General features: G+C 53.0%; 2 protein-coding genes across 3 annotated transcripts; both read left to right on the top strand.

Annotated features, from left to right (window-relative positions):
- The first annotated feature begins 9,794 nt into the window (after positions 1-9,794).
- Positions 9,795-13,664, top strand: UFC1 (ubiquitin-fold modifier conjugating enzyme 1). 2 transcript variants are annotated; one of them, XM_054587591.1, is made up of 6 exons: positions 9,795-10,176; positions 11,934-12,001; positions 12,272-12,335; positions 12,630-12,706; positions 12,955-13,045; positions 13,231-13,664. In XM_054587591.1, exons 1-6 carry the CDS (start codon positions 10,054-10,056, stop codon positions 13,306-13,308), a joined length of 501 nt encoding a protein of 166 aa, XP_054443566.1. In that variant the 5' UTR covers positions 9,795-10,053; the 3' UTR covers positions 13,309-13,664. The 2 variants fall into 2 exon arrangements, with proteins under 2 accessions (XP_054443566.1, XP_054443567.1); XM_054587592.1 differs by lacking the exons at positions 9,795-10,176; positions 11,934-12,001 and adding an exon at positions 10,219-10,439.
- A 598-nt stretch (positions 13,665-14,262) lies between these two features.
- USP21 (ubiquitin specific peptidase 21) lies at positions 14,263-20,113 on the top strand. The gene is made up of 13 exons (XM_054587590.1): positions 14,263-14,416; positions 15,221-15,838; positions 16,577-16,636; positions 16,776-16,896; positions 17,122-17,233; positions 17,417-17,572; positions 18,022-18,086; positions 18,345-18,448; positions 18,633-18,719; positions 18,985-19,063; positions 19,285-19,392; positions 19,498-19,612; positions 19,753-20,113. The coding sequence occupies exons 2-13, from the start codon at positions 15,242-15,244 to the stop codon at positions 19,841-19,843; spliced, it is 1,695 nt and encodes a 564-aa protein (XP_054443565.1). The 5' UTR covers positions 14,263-14,416; positions 15,221-15,241; the 3' UTR covers positions 19,844-20,113.
- Positions 20,114-20,302: the final 189 nt, after the last annotated feature.

Below are 20,302 nucleotides of genomic sequence, written 5' to 3'. Positions count from 1 at the left end.
GGTTACAGGTGAGAAGGAAACCGCAAAGGGGCAGACAGGAAAGGAGGAAACCAGGAGGGAAGCATCAAGGAAGGTGGGTGGTCAAAGGGTTAAAGGTAACATAGCAGGTAAGATGCGACTAAAATGTGTCCATTGGATTTTGCAACAAGGGAGTCAGTAATTTTGGAGAAATCTGTTTTGGAGACCGTTGGGTTAGAACCCAGACTGAAGTAAATAGAATGACAGGAAAGCCACAAGGTACAGAGTGGGGCAAAAATAGGTTTACAGTTGTTAGACTGGAAAATACTACAATAATAAGTAATAACACAATAAACCGTGCTTATGGTGTTGACTGTAAAAGAAGACACCAGCAAGCGAAGGGGTTTTAGGGGACTGTGGGACAGCCAGATGGAGGTGTCCTAGTGACAGCTGAATACACAGATCTAACTGGAGGAGAGCAATGTACCCGTGGGGGGAAAGGAAGTGCAGAACAATCTCTTTTGCACATTTACACAGGCATTAAAAACTTAACCATGAAATGTGGGCTGGGAGGGATGAAGCACACATGTTTAGGTCTATCTTTACTGTTTGAATTTGTTTTACTGTGTATATACATTCCTCTCATAGAAAACTTTTTACACATTCCAGTGACGTATAGGCCAGCCATTCCGAATCGTGAACATTTAAGAGCTTGTTGAAAGCATAGATTTGGATAAGCTCCCCAGAGAACAGCAGAGGGATGAGAAGATGCTCTAGGAATTCCATCATTTAAGGCACAAATAGAAGAGGAGGCCTTGGAGGATCTTTGAACAGGAACAATTAACAAGGAAAAATAAAAACTGGTTGATAATTGTCACAGAATCGAAAGGAATGGAGTGTTTCAAGAGGATGGAAGTTGTTAAGTGCCAGGCGTCCCCAGAGAGGCAGCTAACAGGAGAGTGCTTTTGGCTCCAGACCCAGGTTTTCTGGAAGCTTGGCACAAAGGTCAAAACCTGCCCCCAGTCTCGGAAGCCTACACCGTGCCGTTCCGCCAGTCCTGTCTCAGTAGGTCTCTAAGGCAGCGCTGGCCCGCTCGCGCACCTCCAATGTGTCCACGCTCGTGAAGGTACCTTCGTACCACCTTCTCTGTGAAGCGGCCAGAAGAAAAACCCGTGTTACCAGAATTGAGAAATTGGAAGTCGGAGTTGAGATGGTTAAAACCTACCTAGGGATCACATGGATTTTCCTAAAAACACCACAATAATAGGAAGAGTTAGCACATAGAAGTTATTTTAAAGGTGTTGAAGTCCTCTGTAAGCATGAAGGCGAAAGCCAAATAGTGTGACCTTCGAAGAGTTTTTGGCAGGCAGACAATAAGGAGGAGGGGGACACCTGTCACCCATCCATGCTTCAGAAAGTGAAGGGAAGAGATAGATGTTTGTTGCGGGGGGTGGGGGGGGAGATTTCCACCCCACCCATTTTCTCCCCAGTATCCACTGGAGCTCTGTTCCTCTCTAAACGACCTTTCCTATATTTTCACTTTCTTCACAGATTGCTCCCTAGCTCTTCCTAGAAGGAGAGTCATTCGGCCAAAAGTAGCTGGATGAACGGAAGGGGGACGTGTCTCGCCCCCATGAGCCCACAAAAGGCAAACAGGCAATAGTTCAGCTAGAGCCATGTCCTCTCCACACCTTTGTCCCACAGTGGTTTGACACCCAGCAGCCTTGGCATCATGGCAGTAATTCTTTCCATGAGCCCACCTCTCCAAACCTAACCCACCCCCGTTCAGAGGACTGGAGAAGGGAGTCCGTGCCGAGAACTGCCTTCTCTAATAGGATGGTGTCTCACTGTAGCCTAATGGGACAAGTAGCACCCTCTCTTCCTTAACAGGACTTGGAGGACTCAATTCTTTTCCCTGGGGCAGAACCTTAAGGGTTGTTTACAAATCCCAGCCCAGCCCAGTGGATTGGGTGTCATCCTGCAAAGTGAGAGGTCCCTGGTTGAGGATCCTGGCGACTGGTTTGGAGTGTGCAACAGGCAACTGATCGATGATTCTCTCTCTCTAGCCCTTCCCCTCTCTCCGTCAAGTCTTCAACAATTTTGTAGAAATTCCAGACATTGGTACAGTTGTGTATTCCTATCTAGTCAGCCCATAAATGGCTACATTTGTAGGAATGTTTCTTGTTGGGTGGTGGGTGGGGCCTGCAAGTTCACTCTTTCAACATGAAGACTTGAAATTTAACAGGTGCTGGAGAGAGCATGTCAGAAAGGCTGAACAGATTTCCAGAGGTGGAGGGGAGTGAACACTACCTAAGCCAAGGGCACCTGTGTAAGGATGGGCATTCTTGTGCCCATCAATGAGAAAAGGTATTTCAAACAGATTTTTATATATTTATTGATAAAGAGAGAGGCAGAGGGACATCAATAGGCTGCCTCTTGCACACCCCCATCCAGGGACCCGGCCTGCAACCCAGATAATATGCCTTGACTAGGACTGGAACCAGTGACTTTGTTTTGTGGGATGGCACCCAACCCACTGAGCCATGCCGGTCAGAACCAAGTAAGATTGTTGGTGAGCCATCACTGAACGGCTCTTCACCCTCGGCTCACGTTGTGCATCGTCTCCGTAGTTGGGGCAAAAACTTCATCTCTTGCCTTATGCTCTTTTTCCACCCTCTCCTTGCTTCACCTAAAAGCTGGAGTTTCCCTTTCCTTTAGTCTTTCCAGTCTTTCTTCCTAGGAGCCTCAGCTGAGAAAACATCCCTCCAGCTTTCAAAGACCGGCACCTTCACCTTGATCCTGATTGCTCGCCTTTCTCTGCTGCTTAGCACACACTATTCCCACAATTACCTCTTCCTTCACTGGACTCTGAGCTGACACCCTTCCACTACTGTTCACATCTATTTCCACTGTGTTGTGTGAAGTACTTCTCAATTTTCTGTATTTAGAAAAATCTACCTTTTTATTGATTTTTATTTTTAGAGGAAGAGAAACAGCAACTTTGTTGTTGCACCTAGTAACTTTTTTTAAAGATTTTATTTATTTTTTTAGGAGTGGGGGAAAGGAGGGAGAAAGGAGAGAACATCAATGTGTAGTTGCCTCTCCAACCCCCCCCTACTGGAGACCTGGCCTGCCACCCAGGCCTGCGCCCTGACTGGGGATCCAACCGGCGACCCTTTGGCGCTCAGTCCACTGAGCCGCACCAGCCAGAGCTGGTTCCTCTTACTGATGCAGTCACTGGTTGCTTCGTGTATGTGCCCTGACCAGGGACTGAACCTGCGACCTTGACATATCAGGTTGATGTTCTAACCACTTGAGCTCCCCAGCCAGGGCCAAAAATCTCCCTCTTTGTAACTCGTGCTTAGTGGCCCTCCTTTCTCTCTCTGGATCAGGGCTCAGGGTCAGACCTTCAGGTCGCTGCTGCGTCCCTATTAAGTATTTCTTCCAAGTCAGTGCTGGTTGCAGTTCGGGGTGGAGCAGGTCTGTTTGCCTTTCGTGATACACACACTCCGTGAAGGCTGCTGCCCCGGGCCGTGCGGCCCCCCGCCGCTGCCAGAGTCACGGTCTTCCCCGACCAGACCTCCCCTTAAGGCAGCCTGCGCCCTTTGAGCCACTCATTGTCACAAGTGTCCTCTGAACTCCCGTGCCCACTGAGCCCTGCGTCCCTGCCTGGGCTTTCCTCTCGAACGTTGCCCTGCGGGACCTGCTTGTGGGACAGTCGCCTCCAGTTCTGGTTCGCCCGTCCGCGCCCAGCTGCCCAGCTGCCCAGCTGCCCAGGCTTCATGCTGGCTGCTGATGCCCGCTGAGCGCCCACCGGGAACGCCAGGTCCCCCGTCTCTGGAGAGCGGAGCGGGGGCTGCGGCCGCCCACGGCGCTCCCCGGCCGCTTTCTCCCCGTCGGCCCGCTCGCACCCGCGCCGACAGGACTTGAGACCAGGCCCTCCGCTCCTCCGAGCACTTTCTCACCTGTGAAAGGGGCAGATATAGCCACCTCGTAAGCCGCTGTGTTAGTTGTCATATTAAGTAACAGACATGCAGCGATCATACAGGGCCTATGGCAAGTGTCCGTAAGCGCCAGCTAATAGGAATGCAGTTCTCCCCAGGTTTCGGAAATGCGGCGGGTTCCCTGTAAGTGCCCTCTGCGGCCCCACGGGGACGCCCCAGTCCCCGGGCACCCTGCCGGCGGGGACAAAACGCAGCCCCCGTCCGGCCCGCGCCACCCGCTCACGAGAGAGGCCGCCGAGCCCTCGGCGGGCGGCTCCGTCCACCGGGACCGCCCTTCCCTTCCAGCCCGTCCTCTGTCGTTTTCAAGGAACCTGCGGGGAACGTTTTTCCTGACACAGCTGTGCCCTCGCGACGATGGCCCAGCTCGGTAGCCGGGAACGCCGGCGAGGGAGGCGGCCCGCCCGCCGCGGCCGGGGGCTGGGCCCGCGTTCGCGACGGACGCCCGTCACCCCGCGAGCAGACGCGGCTTCGCAGGGCGCGCCGTCCCCGCGGCCGGGCGGGCGGGGACGGGGCACAGGTCCGGGCACAGCCGCCCGGGGGCCCCTGCGGGCGTCCGAGGGCCGCCGCCTTGCGGCTTTCGCTGCGCACACTCGGCTCTTCAGCGACCGCGCCGCCGCAACGCTCCCCGCGGCAGCGCTAGTCCCCGGTTCCCGGGATTCCGTCAAAAACTCCCCTCTGAAAATGCGGACATGGGCCGCGTGGTGAGTCGCTCAGGGTACCGGCAGGAGGTACAATTCCACTTCGAAATGCTCGCGCCTTCTGGAGTACGATGCATTCAGGCCCTGAATTTATTTAAATGCTAAGAATTCTCATTTTATTTAATGAATGAACTTATAAAAAACAAAAAATACTGTAACCCCTCACATTACCTCGTTTCTTCACGTTTTCCAAGATTCAGCTAATTATACACGTTTTTACACAGTTAAAATAACAATGTAATTATCATTATTGCACAATAGCTCACGTATCTAAGTAATCCATAAGAATCAACTTAAAAATTATTACAAATACAAATAAAATTTAGTACAGGGGAGTGGGTAACATGCAGAAATAAATATCCTTTACATATACAAACGATAAGTTAAAGATATAATCAAAGAAAATACCCAAAATATTTTTTTAAAATGAAAATACCCAATAGCAACAAACCAGGTAAAATGCCTAGGATGTATAAGGATGTCAGTTTCCCAAATGTGCCTACAAATTTAATGTGATTTAGATTAAAATATCAGCAAAATTTTTTAAAAATAAGCAAGCTTATTTTTTCTAATTCACCATCCCAAGTGATTTTTTAATTTAATTTTTATTGTACTTTTCCCAAAACAAGCTTATTTTAAGTTCACATGTTAAAGTCAGGAAGAGTTGAAAGGAAAATTCTGAAAAAGCAAAGTAATGAATAGAAGCTGGCCCTGCATTGTATTATGCCTCGTATCATAAATACATCGCGTAATGTGTTTACATGAAGCACCGTATTATGAAGCCGCAGTAATTGAAACGGTGGGATGACGCCCTGTGAGTAGACGAATTGAAGGGACAGAAGTTTCAGTAACAGACCCAAGTCCATATGGACATTTTGAATGATAAAGATTTCTCCATATATCAGTGGGAAAATATCCATTATGCAATAAACGACGTTTGGACAACTGAATGGGAAAAAATATTGGACCCCGCATCACCAAAATCAGTTCCTTACAGATTTTAATAGTCACTTATAACTAATATAAGACACGGGGAGCTACCTAAAACTTAAGGGTACAAAGAGCTTGACAGAAAAAGATGTATCATGTAAACAAGCCAAATGAAAGTTATATCACAACATATAGTGGACTTGAAGGCAAAAAAGCATGACTAGAAATAAAGAAGAGCACTTCATGTCAAAAAGTTCAATTTACCACGAAGTTCTAAATTTGTATGCACTTGAAAACTTCAACTTACATAGAACAGAGGTACAAAAAAATAAACATTCATAATCATACTAGGATACTTAACATGTCTCATTCAGAGATAGAGCATACCTCTTTCAGAACCCATAGACTCCCTCAAGAAAATCAGTGAGAATATAAAAAAATTAAATGATATAAGCAGCAAATTGGATATAACAAGCATATATACTCCACTGTACTCAACAACTGCAAATTAGAAATTATTTAAGAAGGATTTCTTTTATCTTAAGATTCATTTATTTTTAGAAAGAGGGGAAGGGAGGGAGAAAGAAAGGGAGAAGCAAGGATGTGTGAGAGAAACATCGATCGATCAGTTGCTCCTGGAACATGTCCCAACCAGGGAATGGTCCACAATAAGGTTCCTGTGCCCTGACTGGGAATCGAACCGGTGACCTTTTGCTTTGCTGGATGGCACTCAACCAACTGAGCCACACCAGTCAGGGCAGAAATTACTTTCAAGGACACTTGGAACTTTTTTTAACTGGCCATATTGTACTATAAAGCAAGTTTTAACAAATTTCAAAGGATTGAAATTATACAAAGTGTGTTTCTTGCCCTTGTTACAGTTAATCAAGAAATCAGTAACAAATAGTAACTAGGAAGTCCTTACATTTAGAACTTACAAAATACACCTCTAAATAAGCCCCCCAAATAAACCACAGTTGGGAGTTGGAAAATGATTTGAATTGAATGATAATAGAAATACTAAATACCAAAACTTACGAGAAAATGTACAGTCTTTTTTTTTTAATTATAAGAGAAAGTTTATTTAGAAAGTAATGGAGGTACTAGAAGTGAGCTGGCTGAGCTGCGTGGGCTCAAGAAACAACTTACAGAGCCAGAGAAAGGGCCCCTGGCGACTAGGAGAGGCAGAGGGAACAGGCCTGGTAGGAAAGAGGAAGGGAAAGGCCCAGGCATATTCCAGGGGGGTGAGCGCTGAAAGTGTGTAGTCTTAGTGCACATAGTAGGATAAAAAGAAAGCTGAAAATTCACAAGTTTTGCATCCATCTTAAGAACCTAGAATAGCCCTGGCTGGTGTGGCTCAGTGGATTGAGTGCCGGCCTGGGAACATAAAGATCGCTGGTTGGATTCCGAGTCGGGCACATGCCTGGGTTGCAGGCCGGGTCCCCAATTTGGGGTGTGCAAGAGGCAACCAATTGAATTTCTTTTCCTCTTTCTCCCTCCCTTCCCCTCTCTCTGAAAATAAATAAGATATTTGCAGGGGAAAAACCCTAGAATAGTAGAATAGTAAATCCATAAAAAGTAGTAGAAATGAAATGTGTATGTAGAGATGTCTGGTAGGGTATATACTTAAAATGAGAGCAGTTTTTACCTCTTGGGGTAGGAACTTAATTAATTTTATTTTCCTGTATTAAGTAGGCTGGAACAAACAAAGTCATTTTCATTTTAAGAAAAATAGTACTAGAGAATAACATAGAATAATTAAAGATAATATTTTAGACTGTTGTGACATCAGAAGCTATAAGCAAAAAAGACCAATGAACTTCATATATGAAAACTTTCCACAGGTTTAAAAATAATATTAATAAAGTCAAAGAAATGACAAACTGGGGGAAATATTTACAACTCATTACAAATGCCTTATCTCTTTCTAAAAAAAAAACCTGCAAATTCAGTGAGAAAAAATAAGTGGTAATTAAAAGGGTACAAAAGATACAGGAATTTACAGAAAAGGAAACAAATAGATACTAAATGTATGAAAAGATATTAAGCCTAACTCATAATAACTGAAATGGACATTAAAATTGTCTTGAGATCCCATTTCAATCATGGAATTAGCATAAACAATTCTGTTGTGAACATTCTGATTTTTGCTAGGGAAACCTTGTCATTTCATATATCACTAATTGTAATTAATACTGGTTTAATCGTTATGGAGGGCAATTTGGCAATATTTAACAAAATTTTAAATGTACTAGTTTTTTTTAGGAAACAGTTGCCTATTAAGTATTTATTACACATGTAAAAATTGTGGAGCAGAGAAGGTGACTAACTGCAGTACCGTTTGTAACCGCAAACAGCTGAACGCAAGGCTCTGCTTGAACAGATTATGGTATGAATAAATTGTGAGAAAAATGCAGTTCACAGAGTTATAGTAAATCTCCAAAGACCTTTTACCCCCAACTGTATTGAGGAATTGACAGATATAACTTAAATTTATATTTAAAGTGACAGTTTGAGGGGACTGTGGCTGGGCAGCTCAGGTGATTTAGAGTGCCATCCCCATACACCAAGGTTCTGGGTTCGATCTCACGTCAGGGCACACACACGAAGCAACCAGTAAACGCATGAAGAAGTGGAACAACAGCCCTGACTGGCGTGGCTCAGTGGATGGAGTGCCCGCGCGCAAATCAGAGCGTGGCCGCTTTGATTCCCAGTCCAGGGCACACGCCTGGGTTAAGGGCCAGGTCCCCACCAGGGGGCGGTTTGAGAGGCAACCGCCCAGGGATGCTTCCCTCTCTTCCTCCCTTCCCCTCTCTAAAAATAAACAAATAAATAAATAAAATCTTTTAAGAAAAAGTGGAACAACAAATTGCTGTTTCTCTCCCTTCTCTACAACCAATAAATAAAATTTAAAAAATAAAAATAAAAGTGATAATCTGATATATATGTGATGATTTTACATACACATATTGTAGAATGATCGCCCAATCAGAACAGGTAACACATCCATCACCTCATGCAATTAACTTTTTTATGGTGAGAATGCTTAAGATCTAATTCTTCGCAACTTTGAAACACAGCCCGTCGACTACAGTCGCCGTGTTTTGCAATGGACCCTCAGATACGATCCCACGTACAATTTTCAGGTTGCACCCCTTGCCCTGCCTGTCGGCCCGTCCCTCTCCCCATCTCCAAAGGCGAAGCCTCGTTCCACACCCCGCTCTCTGTGCCACCCCACAGTGGCTACACCCCACAGGCAATACATTTGTATTTCCCCTGGAGAGAGATCTCCAGGGAGAGACGAAAAAGCTTTGGGTTCCACTTATCCACTATCATCTACTATTTTAAAGAAAATGTACAACACGCTAATAAAGGACCAAAACGACATCAGCATCTCCTTGAACACAGGAAGAACACTTGGTATAAACCCCACATTCGTTCATGATTTTAATACCCTCAACACTAGGCATAAAAGGGACTTCCTTAGCCTGGTAGGGGGCATCTAGGAAAAGCCTGTGCCGTCCATCGTACTTAACGAAGAAAGACACTGCTTTTCTCCCTAAATTCAGAACAAGAATGTCTGCTCTCAATCTTTATTCAACACTGTACTGGACGTTTCGGCCATTGCCAATTAATTTATAGTACGCTTATCACATCTGTAGAGGGACTATAGAATTTAATGATTAACAGAATCTGATCCAAAATTACTGCCACAGGCTGGAACGGTGAACAGAGTAAACAAGATATGTACATTTAAGCCAAAATCCATACGTTTAGGTTCTAAAAACCAACTGGAAGATACAAAATTCTGCAGGACTACTGGGTACCTACTGTGCGCCATCCACTAGAGACGCGATTCAGTCCCAGATGGGTTAATTCCAGCCTAAAAAATCCCTAGGCTACACTCATTAGGTCTTCCCGTGGCCTCTCAACTCGTTGGCACTTACTAATAATTCCCGAATTCGATAGTGGTCATTTCTTGGGGCGAGACTGCGTACTTTGAGTTGGCCCTGCTCCCTCAGGCTGGTTACTTGGAAGCTAAGCTATCTGACGCGAAAACACGTGAACCGGGCGTTTCAGGAAGACAGTGCCAGGAACAGAGCCTAGAACGAACGGCCTGCGATCCTACCGCCTCCCCAAGATTGGGGAGGTGTCCGGAAGCGTTGTCTCCGATTACTTCTCTGCGCATGAGCGGAAGTCACGCTTTGAGCAGTCTGCAGGGGGGTTTTCTTCCTTACAGCTAGGTGCCCTGTTGAGCAAGAGGAATCCGTTTCCATTCAGTTCTTCCCGTTGTACCCGTGAGGAGGTGACCATTTTGTTTTCGTTACTACAAAATAAAAATCGCACTCAAGGAAGTGTGAAGGGAGACCTACGCCCCATCTTCCCGTAGTAAAGATGGCGGCGCCCTGCATGTAAACGACAGGTAAAATCACTTCCGCGTTTTTCCTGCGCCCTCGTCCAAGATGGCGGACGAGGCCACCCGGCGTGTCGTGTCTGAGATCCCGGTGCTGAAGACTAACGCCGGACCTCGAGACCGGGAGTTGTGGGTGCAGCGACTCAAGGAGGAATATCAGTCTCTTATCCGGGTTAGTTGAACTAATGCGGACAGCCGCGTCACAAAAGCTATGCGGGTAATCATGTGTGCTTAAGAATAGGGTCCGTGTGGAAGGCACTTCCGGTTTCAAAGTTTTAACTCCCAGATTCACGGAAACTGGAGAAATGCGGGATTGGGCGACTCGGGAGTGAGGATGGTGCGAATTCGGCAAAAGAGACTCGCATTGGGAGCGACATTCGGACCAGACTTCAAGGCTGAAAGCAGCACTTACTTAAGGGACACGCCCCCGGGAAGGTGACGTGTCCCTCTGTCTCCAAGTGCTGGCCCTCCTGACTGTGGTCTAAGGCTGGGGCCGCGGCTCTCTGCTCCCTCTTTCACTCTTGGAGGGAGGAACACATATTAGGGCTAAAAACTCAAGAAGGTGGAAGTTGCAGAATCGCGGAGCTGAGCTCACCGTCAGGAACTAGACATGCCCTCAGCTCCTCTGTATGGAGAAAGTTTGAGTGGTCAGTGGTCTCTGTTTAGTGAATGAATGCCGCGTGCATTCATGCCCTATAAACAAACAGACAAATAAATAATTTCTTTATTGTACATCTAGTACCTAGGAAAGGGATCCAAAGCAAGAGGGAGGCTGAGAAACTGCTCGGGTGTTGGGGAGCCGGAGGCGAGACACCTAACCCAGGCTGGGTCTGTTCAGGGGAGGCCTCCTAGAAGAGGGGGTGCTTGGGCTGAGACGTGAAGGGTGAACCCAAGTTAGCTGGATACAGCGTGAGGGTAAGAGGAGGACATTCAGGGCAAAAAAAAGGGGACAGAAGGAGCACAGGCGAGACTCTAGAAACGCCATGAGTGTGTGAAGAAAAAGAACCGGCTCAGAACTGCTGCAGCAGCCGAAGTGTGGCAGAGAGTGGTGGGCAAGGCTCGCGAGAGAGGCTTGAGCGCTCGAATTTCATCTTGGAGGCGTCGGGATACCTTTAAAGGGTTTTAACTAAGGAACAACATGATCATATTTGGGCTTCGCTCAATCACAGCGACAGTAGAGAGGAAAATAGAGTTGACAGGGATAAGCGTGAAGGTAGGAAATAAATTACGATACTGCCATTAATGCGGGAGAAGGAAAGGTGACCTAAATTCTGCAGTTAGTCGTAGTGAAAATAGAAGATGTGCATTCGAGGAACTTTCGGAAGGTAAAATCAGCAGGACATTGTGAGGGCCGGTGGACTGGGTTAGAGAAGAGGGAGGGTCGGGAATGATTCCCAGGCGTCCGGCCTGGGTCACCAAGTGACCGCTGATTCTCCCGCCTGCGATGACGCTGTTGGGGAAACAGGTTTGAAGCAACAGAGGGAAACGCTGAACGTGAGGCACCTGTGAAACAGATAGGATTTTTCAATATGTAGTTGGATACTGGAATCTGAAACCCCGAGAAAATGTCTGGATTAAAGATAAAGATTTGGAAGTCATCAGTGTGTGGGTGCTAGTCAAAACAAGGATGATATGGGGTCCCCCCCAGGAGGGAGCACCCCATGAGAGGAGTTGTGGGCTGGCACTGTCAGAAGTGAGGAGAGGTCCCAGGCTATACTCTTCGGGGTTGAGGTGAGTGGAACCCAAGCGTCTGCTTTCTGCTCTGGGCAAGTTCCCTGCTAACCAGTGTAACTTTGTCTTCAGTTTTGCTCATGGCAGAAAAGTTCGGTAAACATACTAAGAGAGATTAATCACATACTTTTCTTTTGAGGAAGGAGGGCTGCCCTTGGCTCCAACTTCCCACTCTAAGACTTAGTTCTCTGCTTTTAGTATGTGGAGAACAACAAGAACGCAGATACTGATTGGTTCCGACTGGAGTCCAACAAGGAAGGGACTCGGTAGGCAGACCCTCGGCGGCGGGGGGTGGGTGTCGGGTGGGCCTCTTACGCGGCTTCAGCATATCAGCGCCTCAAAGCTCATCGCCAGGCCTTCCCTGCCTCGTGCTGGCTGCGTCCGCTGCCGCAGCTCCAGAGTTTCCCAGTGCCCATCCCATGAGTCCCAGGCTGGTCACATAAGCCAAGGAGACATCATTTCAGTAGGAGAAGAATTGGACTTCAGTATGAGAAGAATCTTAGTCAAATTGGACTCAGATTTGGTCTTTTTTATAGGTGGTTTGGAAAGTGCTGGTACATCCACGACCTCCTCAAATATGAGTTTGACATCGAGTTTGACGTAAGTGTGTATGATGGGGTGGGAAATACAGAGGTTAGTAGAGGGGAAGGAATGCATAATTAACAAACTAACACAGCTTGAAAGAACCAAAGCGAGCTTTTCAAATGGGAGGGAGAAGCTGAGGTTTGAAGCAGGCGTGGATTACACTCACTGAGGTCCGAGGCCGGAATCCTGGGGTGCACATGCCGCTGGGGGAGTTTGCCAAACGTTTCAGTTCAACCAAGGAATGTGTGTCTGATTACATTGGCTCCTTTCTATCCTGACTCTCTTATTAAGATTTTATAATTCCCCCAGATTCCTATCACATATCCTACTACTGCTCCAGAAATTGCCGTTCCTGAACTGGATGGAAAAACAGCCAAGATGTACAGGTAGGGCTGAACAGGAGATGGGGAAGGGTCAAAGGAGGGCTTGGGGAGGAAGTCCGGGAGGCAGAAATATTTTTAGGATCTGCTGGCCTAGAGGGGCCCCAGGCTTCCTTCTGCCAGGCCTGGACAACGTACTTAGCTGACCTTGCTCTCACGTTGGATCACCGGTAATCTTGAGCTCCCAAGAGACTGCTGTCCTTCATGGTAAACCTTGCATGTCAACACCTTCTCCCCTCTTGTCCCTCTCGTAGGGGTGGCAAAATATGTCTGACTGACCACTTTAAACCTCTGTGGGCCAGGAACGTGCCCAAGTTTGGACTCGCTCACCTCATGGCTCTGGGGGTAAGTTTGGGGTATTTGGTAAATGAGGGGGAAGGAGGTGAGGCCCTGGGCGGCACAAGAATAAACAAGGAACGAGGGTTTTCCCTTGGGCGCGTTCGTCTAGACTCTCTCGGAAGGGGCTTCCGACGGACCAGGATGCGTTGCCCAGGTGGCAGGAACCTCACAGAGTCTCCCTTGTGTTGCAGCTGGGCCCGTGGCTGGCAGTGGAGATCCCGGATCTGATTCAGAAGGGCGTTATTCAGCATAAAGAGAAATGCAACTGAAGGATCAACCACTGAGGCTGGACAGAGGGACCTTGGAGAGGCTGTGTTCCTGTTTTCCTGTCTCATCTCACTGCTTCCCTCACACTCCTCCACCCACGATCGTTACAAAGTAGCCGCAGCAGGCATCACTGGGGGAAGGGAGAAACAAAACAAAACAGTATTGCTGCTGCATTTCTAGCACTACACAGGGAAGGGGAAGCCTGGGGCTTTGGAAAACCAGAAGTCCAGTGCTGGTCTATATCCCTTCCCCAAGTGGAACGATGGGAGGACCCGAAGGACAGGGGGTGACGGAAAGTGGGCACATGGTCTTTCTGGTTTCTGGAGGTAACTCATCAATAAACGCTGCTTCCTCTGGCGGCCTGTGCTTCTCACTGGTGGCTGTTAACAGTGTGGGGATGAGCTGGCCAAGACAGTGCCAAACTGCACTGTGTGGGAGGGAAGGGCAGGAGGAGGACCCTCTGGTCATGAGGCGCGGATGCATGGGAAAGGCTTGACTGCTCTCCCTGCTGCCGCGATCTCTGCCGTTCGCGGGGAGCCTCAGGCGTTAGCCTGCAAGGCGAGGAAAGGTTTTGCAGGGCCGACGTGGCCCACCCGGCAGAGATCTTCCCGGCGCTACTGCCGACCCGGCGCCCTGCAGCTCCCTGGGAAGGATCTGCGCTGCAAGCCTGGAGGCCACGCTCCATTTGCCAGGCTCACAGCCTGCAGGCCACAGAATGAGGTGGCGGGACCCTGTACACCAGGGGCTCGGTTCGCAGCAACGGTGTAAAGGCAATTCCGGGCAGGGCTGGGAACTGGCGGTCCTCAGGTTGGCCGCGTTTCCATGGTGTTGGCGGCGGAGCCGAGGGGCGGGGTCGCGCAAGCGCCGAAGAAGGAGGTGCCCGGTGCTGAGTTCATCTGCGCAGGCGCTCTGAGGGCCGCTGAAGCCGGCGGCCGGTGGCGGGCGGGACCAACAAAGATGGCGGCGGCCCCGGCGGCGGGAGAGACCTGGGCGACAGCTGCGGCTGAAGCTGCAGCCGGGCCCGCGGGGGTGCTGCCTGGCGGCAGTGGGGGGCGGGCCTGAGCTGGGGCCGGGCCCCGGCCGGGCTCCCCCGCCGCTCACCGGGAGCAGGTACGTGCCGCGGCGTTACGCCGGGGGTGGGGGGCGGGGGGACTGCCCCGGGACCCGGGAGGACGCCCTCCACCAAGGCGGAGGCGCAGGGGCCGGTCGGGCCTGGGAGACCGGGGTGGAGGGACCGCGTCCGTGGGCCGCGGGGAATAAGCGCCGCGCTCCGTAGCCAATCAGCGGCCTCGGCCTTTCTGCCCTCGAGGGGGGCGGACCCGCCGCAGCCCAGCCGCGGTGCGAGAGATGCAGAGATCGGCGTCCGGGAGTGTCCGCCCACCCTCCTGGCACGGCCCCTGAGCCCCGACTCCACGTTGGAGCTCAACGGGGGCGCAGGGGGGTGGGGGAGGGAGTCGCAAGTCACCCGTTTATTCGGCTTCCTTTGCAGCTCGAAGGGGCAGGGTTGCGGGTGGGATGCTGTCTCCTGGGCTGTCGTCCTTGTCTCCACACCCCCACTGGCCCCAGGGCCCCAGGGCCTGAGGGCGCATCCCACTTGACTACCCAGCCGTGGGGCCCTTGTCTGGAGCGCTCAGGTGATAACGACAGCTGAGATAGGGGCTGTCATTGGCTTCTCAGAAAAGCTGTTTTCTGCAGGAAGGTGGTGAGGGACAGCGAGCCAAAGCCCCGGGCTGCTACCTCTCATCCATTTACTGCACGGACACTAAGTGTTTACTTTGTGTCGGACATTATGCTGGGTACTGGGGATACAATGACTGGTATGACAGGCGCGGTTCCTGCCTTCCACGCACGTAGAAGCTAGTGTGGCAGCTTAGCTTCCGTCCATGCTCATATGCTGACCCTCTCTTCTGCCAGGTCCAGCCTGTGGTGTCCACAATGCCCCAGGCCTCTGAGCACCGTCTGGGCCGGGCCCGAGAGCCACCCGTTAATGTCCAGCCCCGAGTGGGATCCAAACTACCGTTTGCCTCCCGGGCCCGCAGCAAGGAGCGCCGAAACCCAGCCCCTGGGCCGAACCCCATGTTACGGCCTCTGCCTCCCCGGCCAGGTCCCCCTGAGGAACGGCTCAAGAAACTGGAGCTGGGCCGGGCTCGGACCTCCGGCCCTCGTTCCCGAGGCCCCCTTCGAGCCGATCACGGCCTTCCCCTGCCTGGCTCTCCACCCCCAGCGGTGGCTCTGCCCGCTTCCAGGACCAGCCTGGCCCGTTCCAAATCTGTGAGCAGTGGGGACTTGCGTCCGATGGGAATTGCCTTGGGAGGGCACCGAGGCCCCGGAGAGCTCGGGGCTGCCCTGAGCCGCCTGGCACTCAGGCCTGAGCCACCCACTTTGAGACGTAGCGCCTCTCTCCGCCGCCTTGGGGGCTTTCCTGGGCCTCCCACCTTGCTCAGCATACGGACGGAGCCCCCTGCTCCCCATGGCACCTTCCACGTGATATCTGCGCGGCCCTCGGAGCCCTTCTACTCCGATAACAAGATGGTGAGGACTTGCCTGCCAGCACGCGTGGCCTTCCGTACCCGTGTTCCTCCAGCTTTCTTGCCATCATATAGCCCTCCTTCTTCTCCCAAGTTCCTTTCTTAGCCCCTCATTCCAGCTTTTGGACCACCCTCTCCCCTGCTTTTAAGTACCCTTTGGGGGCTGCCTGTCACTCCCCAGCACGGTGTGCAGGCCCCAGCACATTACCCCAGCCATTTGGAATTCTCCCGTGGGTCCCCCAGGACCGCCCTTTCACTTGCCACGCCTTCTCTCCTAGGACACTGCCTCGGCCTAATTAACCTCTGGAGCTGAGGAGGGGCAAGCTCAGAAGACCTGAGCTAGTGTGGGCGCCCATTTCTAGAGCCAAGTGAGCTAGGCTGGCTGCATTGGGAGCCATCAGGAGAGTGTGCAGGAAGGGGCCACGGGGGCAGGAGGGGGCCTTGGGGGCAGCAAGGTGGGGGCGGGGAGCAGCTGGGCAGCCATGCCGGTGCTCGGGGAACTGCCCCAGGAGCTGCAGCGCCGGCTGGCGGGCCAGCGCAGTAAGTGGGGAGTCGGTGGGACCGCCATGGCAGAGTCTGTGGTACATTCAGCTGTGATGGGCTTACTGCTCATGGCCAGTGAGGTAGGGAGACCCCAGCACCCAGCGAGGGGAGCGGGGGCACCCGGGGGGCAGCCACTGTGGAGAGGTGCACGTGCCGGGCGTGGTGCATGGAGGCTGCTGACGGTGCTCTGACCTTCCAGGCTCACCACACACTGCTGCTGGGCTCGGGGCACGTTGGCCTCCGAAACCTGGGCAACACGGTGAGGACCCCCCCTGCCTGCGGGCGTGGGGTGGCGCGCGGGCGGGAACTCTCCGGGCGGGAAGGCGGCCCCGCGTGGCTTCCGAGGCGGCCGGGCGCCGGTCTGGGAAGCCGACGGCGGTGTCTCTGCCGCTCCCCAGTGCTTCCTGAACGCCGTGCTGCAGTGTCTGAGCAGCACCCGGCCGCTCCGGGACTTCTGTCTGCGCAGGGACTTCCGGCAAGAGGTGCCTGGAGGGGGCCGAGCCCAAGAGCTCACTGAAGGTGGGGCAACAACTCCTGGGCCCCCTCCCAAGTCCCCTTCTCCCGACCCCCTGCAGGCCCAGCTGCCAGCGCTGGCAGCCCCAGGCTGCCCATTGGGCACTTGTGTCCTTTGCCTCCTCCCCGCCCCCCGCGCCTACTTTGTGAGGCGGTTCTGCCTCTGAGCCTCTTCTCCTTTGCCTCTTCCAGCCACTAACCTTTGTTTCCCTTGCCCGCCCCCACCCATAGCCTTTGCAGATGTGATTGGTGCCCTGTGGCACCCTGACTCCTGTGAAGCTGTGAACCCCACCCGATTCCGAGCTGTCTTCCAGAAATATGTTCCTTCTTTCTCTGGATACAGGTGGGAGAGCTGGAGGGTGTGGGTTCCTCTCTGGCCGCGTCTGGGGGGCGGGGGGCAGCAGAGCCCTGGCAGCACTGTCCGGAGCCTGAGGTGTTCTTCCTCCGGGGAGCGGGGACCGTGTCGGGCAGGGGGCGGTGTCTGCGGACCGGCGCGGGGGCAGCTGCTCATGCTCTTTGGCTGTAGCCAGCAAGATGCCCAGGAGTTTCTGAAGCTCCTCATGGAGCGGCTGCACCTTGAGATCAACCGACGAGGCCGCCGGGCCCCACCGATCCTGGCCAGCAGCCCAGCCCCCTCTGCACCGCGCCGCGGCGGCGCTCTGCTGGAGGAGCCTGACCTGAGGTCAGGGCGCGCCCTGGCCCTTGTCCAGCAGCACCTTCCCTTCACCGAACAGAGCCAGTCGGGATGGGGGCTCGGGGGGTCCGGGAAGCGCATGGCCTAGGGAACGGGCCGAGGGGCAGTGCAGGGTGGAGGAGGCAGAGGGCCGTGCAGGGGTGTCGCCGTGTTGAGGGACGAGGGGGCAGTGAGTTCACAGCAAGGCACGTGCAGGGTTTGGAGCCTGGTGGGGGAAGACAGCATGTGCTTCCCTTGTCCACACTCCTGTCTCCCCCTCCCACCTCGGCTCTCCCCAGAAAGCCCTCTGAAGCGTTACTCCTTTGACTCCTCCTTGAAATGTAGGGGAGCGGAGGTGTGGGTGGGGCCCAGGGCTCCGGGGACCGTTTCAGTGCTCTCGGGGCGCCCAGTGTTCCTGCCGTCTCACGCGTGCTCCCCGTGTCCCTTGCTCTGTGCAGTGACGATGACCGGGCCAACCTAATGTGGAAGCGTTACCTGGAGCGAGAGGACAGCAAGATTGTGGGTATGGGACTGGGCACCGCGCCCGGGAAGGTCGGCAGCCGGGGGCGGGGGCGGGGGCGGGTGCAGCTTGGGGGAGAGAAATCGATACTGTCAAGGGGTGTGGGGAGGGGCTGGGTGATGGAAATGCGGGAAAGGTGTGAGGGCCTCGTTCGAAGTGGTGGCGGGGAAGGGAGGGCCGGTAAAGGTTGGGGAGAGGCCGAACCCGAGCAGGTGTCCCCGCCTCCCACAGCGGCTGTCTCTTGTCTTTGCTTCTGTCTAGACCTGTTTGTGGGACAGTTGAAAAGTTGTCTGAAGTGCCAGGCCTGTGGGTATCGCTCCACGACCTTCGAGGTTTTTTGTGACCTGTCCCTGCCCATCCCCAAGGTGGGATTCCAGAGGATTCCAGGGGTGGATGGGACATGGGTTTGGTGACCCAACCCTACCCACCCCCGGAGTGTGGGAGGGAACCCTTTGGGTCTCTGGAGCAGAACTGAAGCCTGGATTGATTGAGAAGAGTCGGAACAGGGAATCCAGGACATGCTGACCCTGCGTTCCCCTTTCCCTCCAGAAAGGGTTTGCTGGGGGCAAGGTGTCGCTGCGGGACTGCTTCAGCCTCTTCACCAAGGAGGAAGAGCTTGAGTCGGAAAATGCCCCAGTGCGTGTGGTTCAAATGGGATGCAGTAAGGGTGGGGGTTCTGGGGGGCTTCGTAGGGGTAAAAGGGGGTGCATGATGCCTTGCTACGGGGAAGAGTATTTAAATGTCTTGAGTTTGTGCGGGAGTTTCAGGTCGGTCCTCGTCTTGAGGGCTCAGGGGGCACAGAGGAGGCAGAACTTCCGGGGAGCGTAGTGAATGCCCATGTGCTGGAAGAGCAATCGAGGGGAGCAGCACAGTAGCCTAACCTTACCTGACATTCATTCAGGTGTGTGACCGGTGTCGGCAGAAAACACGAAGTACCAAAAAGTTGACAGTACAAAGATTCCCCCGAATCCTCGTGCTCCGTATCCTAATCTTCAAATTGTGTCTTCCGTCCGCCCTTTTTCTCGTTGCCCGTGTTTGCAGCGGCTGGACACCTGGGAACTGAATTTTCCGTAGGAACACTCCACCCTTCCCCACCTGCTCCCAGTTCCACTCGGCCCCGGGGGTGGGCGGCCTGGGGCCAGACCTCAGCCCCACTCTGAGGCCCTTGGCCTCCTCCAAACGCTCCTTAACCAGGGCTTAGATCTCAACCGATTTTCCACCTCCCGAGGCTCCATCAAGAAAAGTTCCGTAGGTGTAGACTTCCCACTGCAGCGACTGAGCCTAGGGGACTTCGCCAGTGACAAAGCCGGTGAGCCCGGTAGGGACGGTCCTAGGAGCACCACGGAGAGCGGGGCGGGGGGCGCGGGGGCGGTGAGCAGCGGTGCCTGGAAATGGAGGGTCTCTGGCCCCGCAGGAAGCCCCACGTATCAGCTGTACGCCCTTTGCAACCACTCGGGCAGCGTCCACTACGGCCACTACACAGCCCTGTGCCGGTGCCAGACCGGCTGGCACGTCTACAACGACTCTCGGTGAGCACAGCCCCGTCCGTCCCTCCCGCGAAGCCCGGGAGGGCAGTGCCTGGCGAGGGGCGGGCTCCGGCCCCTCCTGGGCCGGCGGGGAGGCCCTCCCGGTGCGCAGCAGTGACCGCGCCCTCCCCGCTCCTTCCCAGCGTCTCCCCGGTCAGTGAGAACCAGGTGGCGTCCAGTGAGGGCTACGTGCTCTTCTACCAGCTGACGCAGGAGCCGCCCCGGGGCCTGTGAGGCCCTCCAAACCCTGGCACCTGTGAAACCGTTCGAGATCTTTCGGCCCCAGGCTCCCGCTTACCTCAGAGACGTCTATTTTTGTGTCTTTTTAATGGGAAGGGGGGGGGTGGTTGTAGCTCCCATTATTTTTTTTATTGAAAAGTACCCTTCCACCTGGAGGTCCCGTTGTCTCTCAGCCCCATGTACAGAGGTCCCCAGGCCGCCCCCGCCGTGTACAGCCCCCAACTATACAATTTCACTTTTTGTGAATAAATTTATTAAGAAAAACTGATATCCTTGTGTGTACTTGTGCCTGGGGTTAGGCCGAACGGGAGTCCTCCCCCGGCGCGTCGGGAGGAGGGCGGGGCGGCAAACCTGAGACTCGTGCCGACGAGGGGGGCTGCCCTTGAGGCCCGGGCACCCCAAGACCCTGTTGACAAACACTGGGTGTGTTGCCCAGCGGCCCTGGCTCCCGCA

Source organism: Pteronotus mesoamericanus, unplaced genomic scaffold (genome assembly GCF_021234165.1).
Source record: "Pteronotus mesoamericanus isolate MK-2021 breed Mesoamerican mustached bat unplaced genomic scaffold, CSHL_Meso_final scaffold_1186, whole genome shotgun sequence".
NCBI lineage: Eukaryota > Metazoa > Chordata > Mammalia > Chiroptera > Mormoopidae > Pteronotus > Pteronotus mesoamericanus.
This window is presented reverse-complemented; position numbering and strand designations above follow the sequence as displayed.

Excerpts from the sequence above, each read along its gene's own strand:
- UFC1 (XM_054587591.1), top strand. The coding sequence starts at position 10,054 with ATGGCGGACGAGGCCACCCGGCGTGTCGTGTCTGAGATCCCGGTGCTG. Across the intron at positions 12,336-12,629 it reads AGTTTGACATCGAGTTTGAC|ATTCCTATCACATATCCTAC; the intron begins GTAAGTGTGTAT and ends TAATTCCCCCAG. Across the intron at positions 12,707-12,954 it reads AAAACAGCCAAGATGTACAG|GGGTGGCAAAATATGTCTGA; the intron begins GTAGGGCTGAAC and ends TCCCTCTCGTAG.
- USP21 (XM_054587590.1), top strand. The coding sequence starts at position 15,242 with ATGCCCCAGGCCTCTGAGCACCGTCTGGGCCGGGCCCGAGAGCCACCC. Across the intron at positions 18,449-18,632 it reads TGTCCCTGCCCATCCCCAAG|AAAGGGTTTGCTGGGGGCAA; the intron begins GTGGGATTCCAG and ends CTTTCCCTCCAG. Across the intron at positions 19,393-19,497 it reads CTTCGCCAGTGACAAAGCCG|GAAGCCCCACGTATCAGCTG; the intron begins GTGAGCCCGGTA and ends CTGGCCCCGCAG.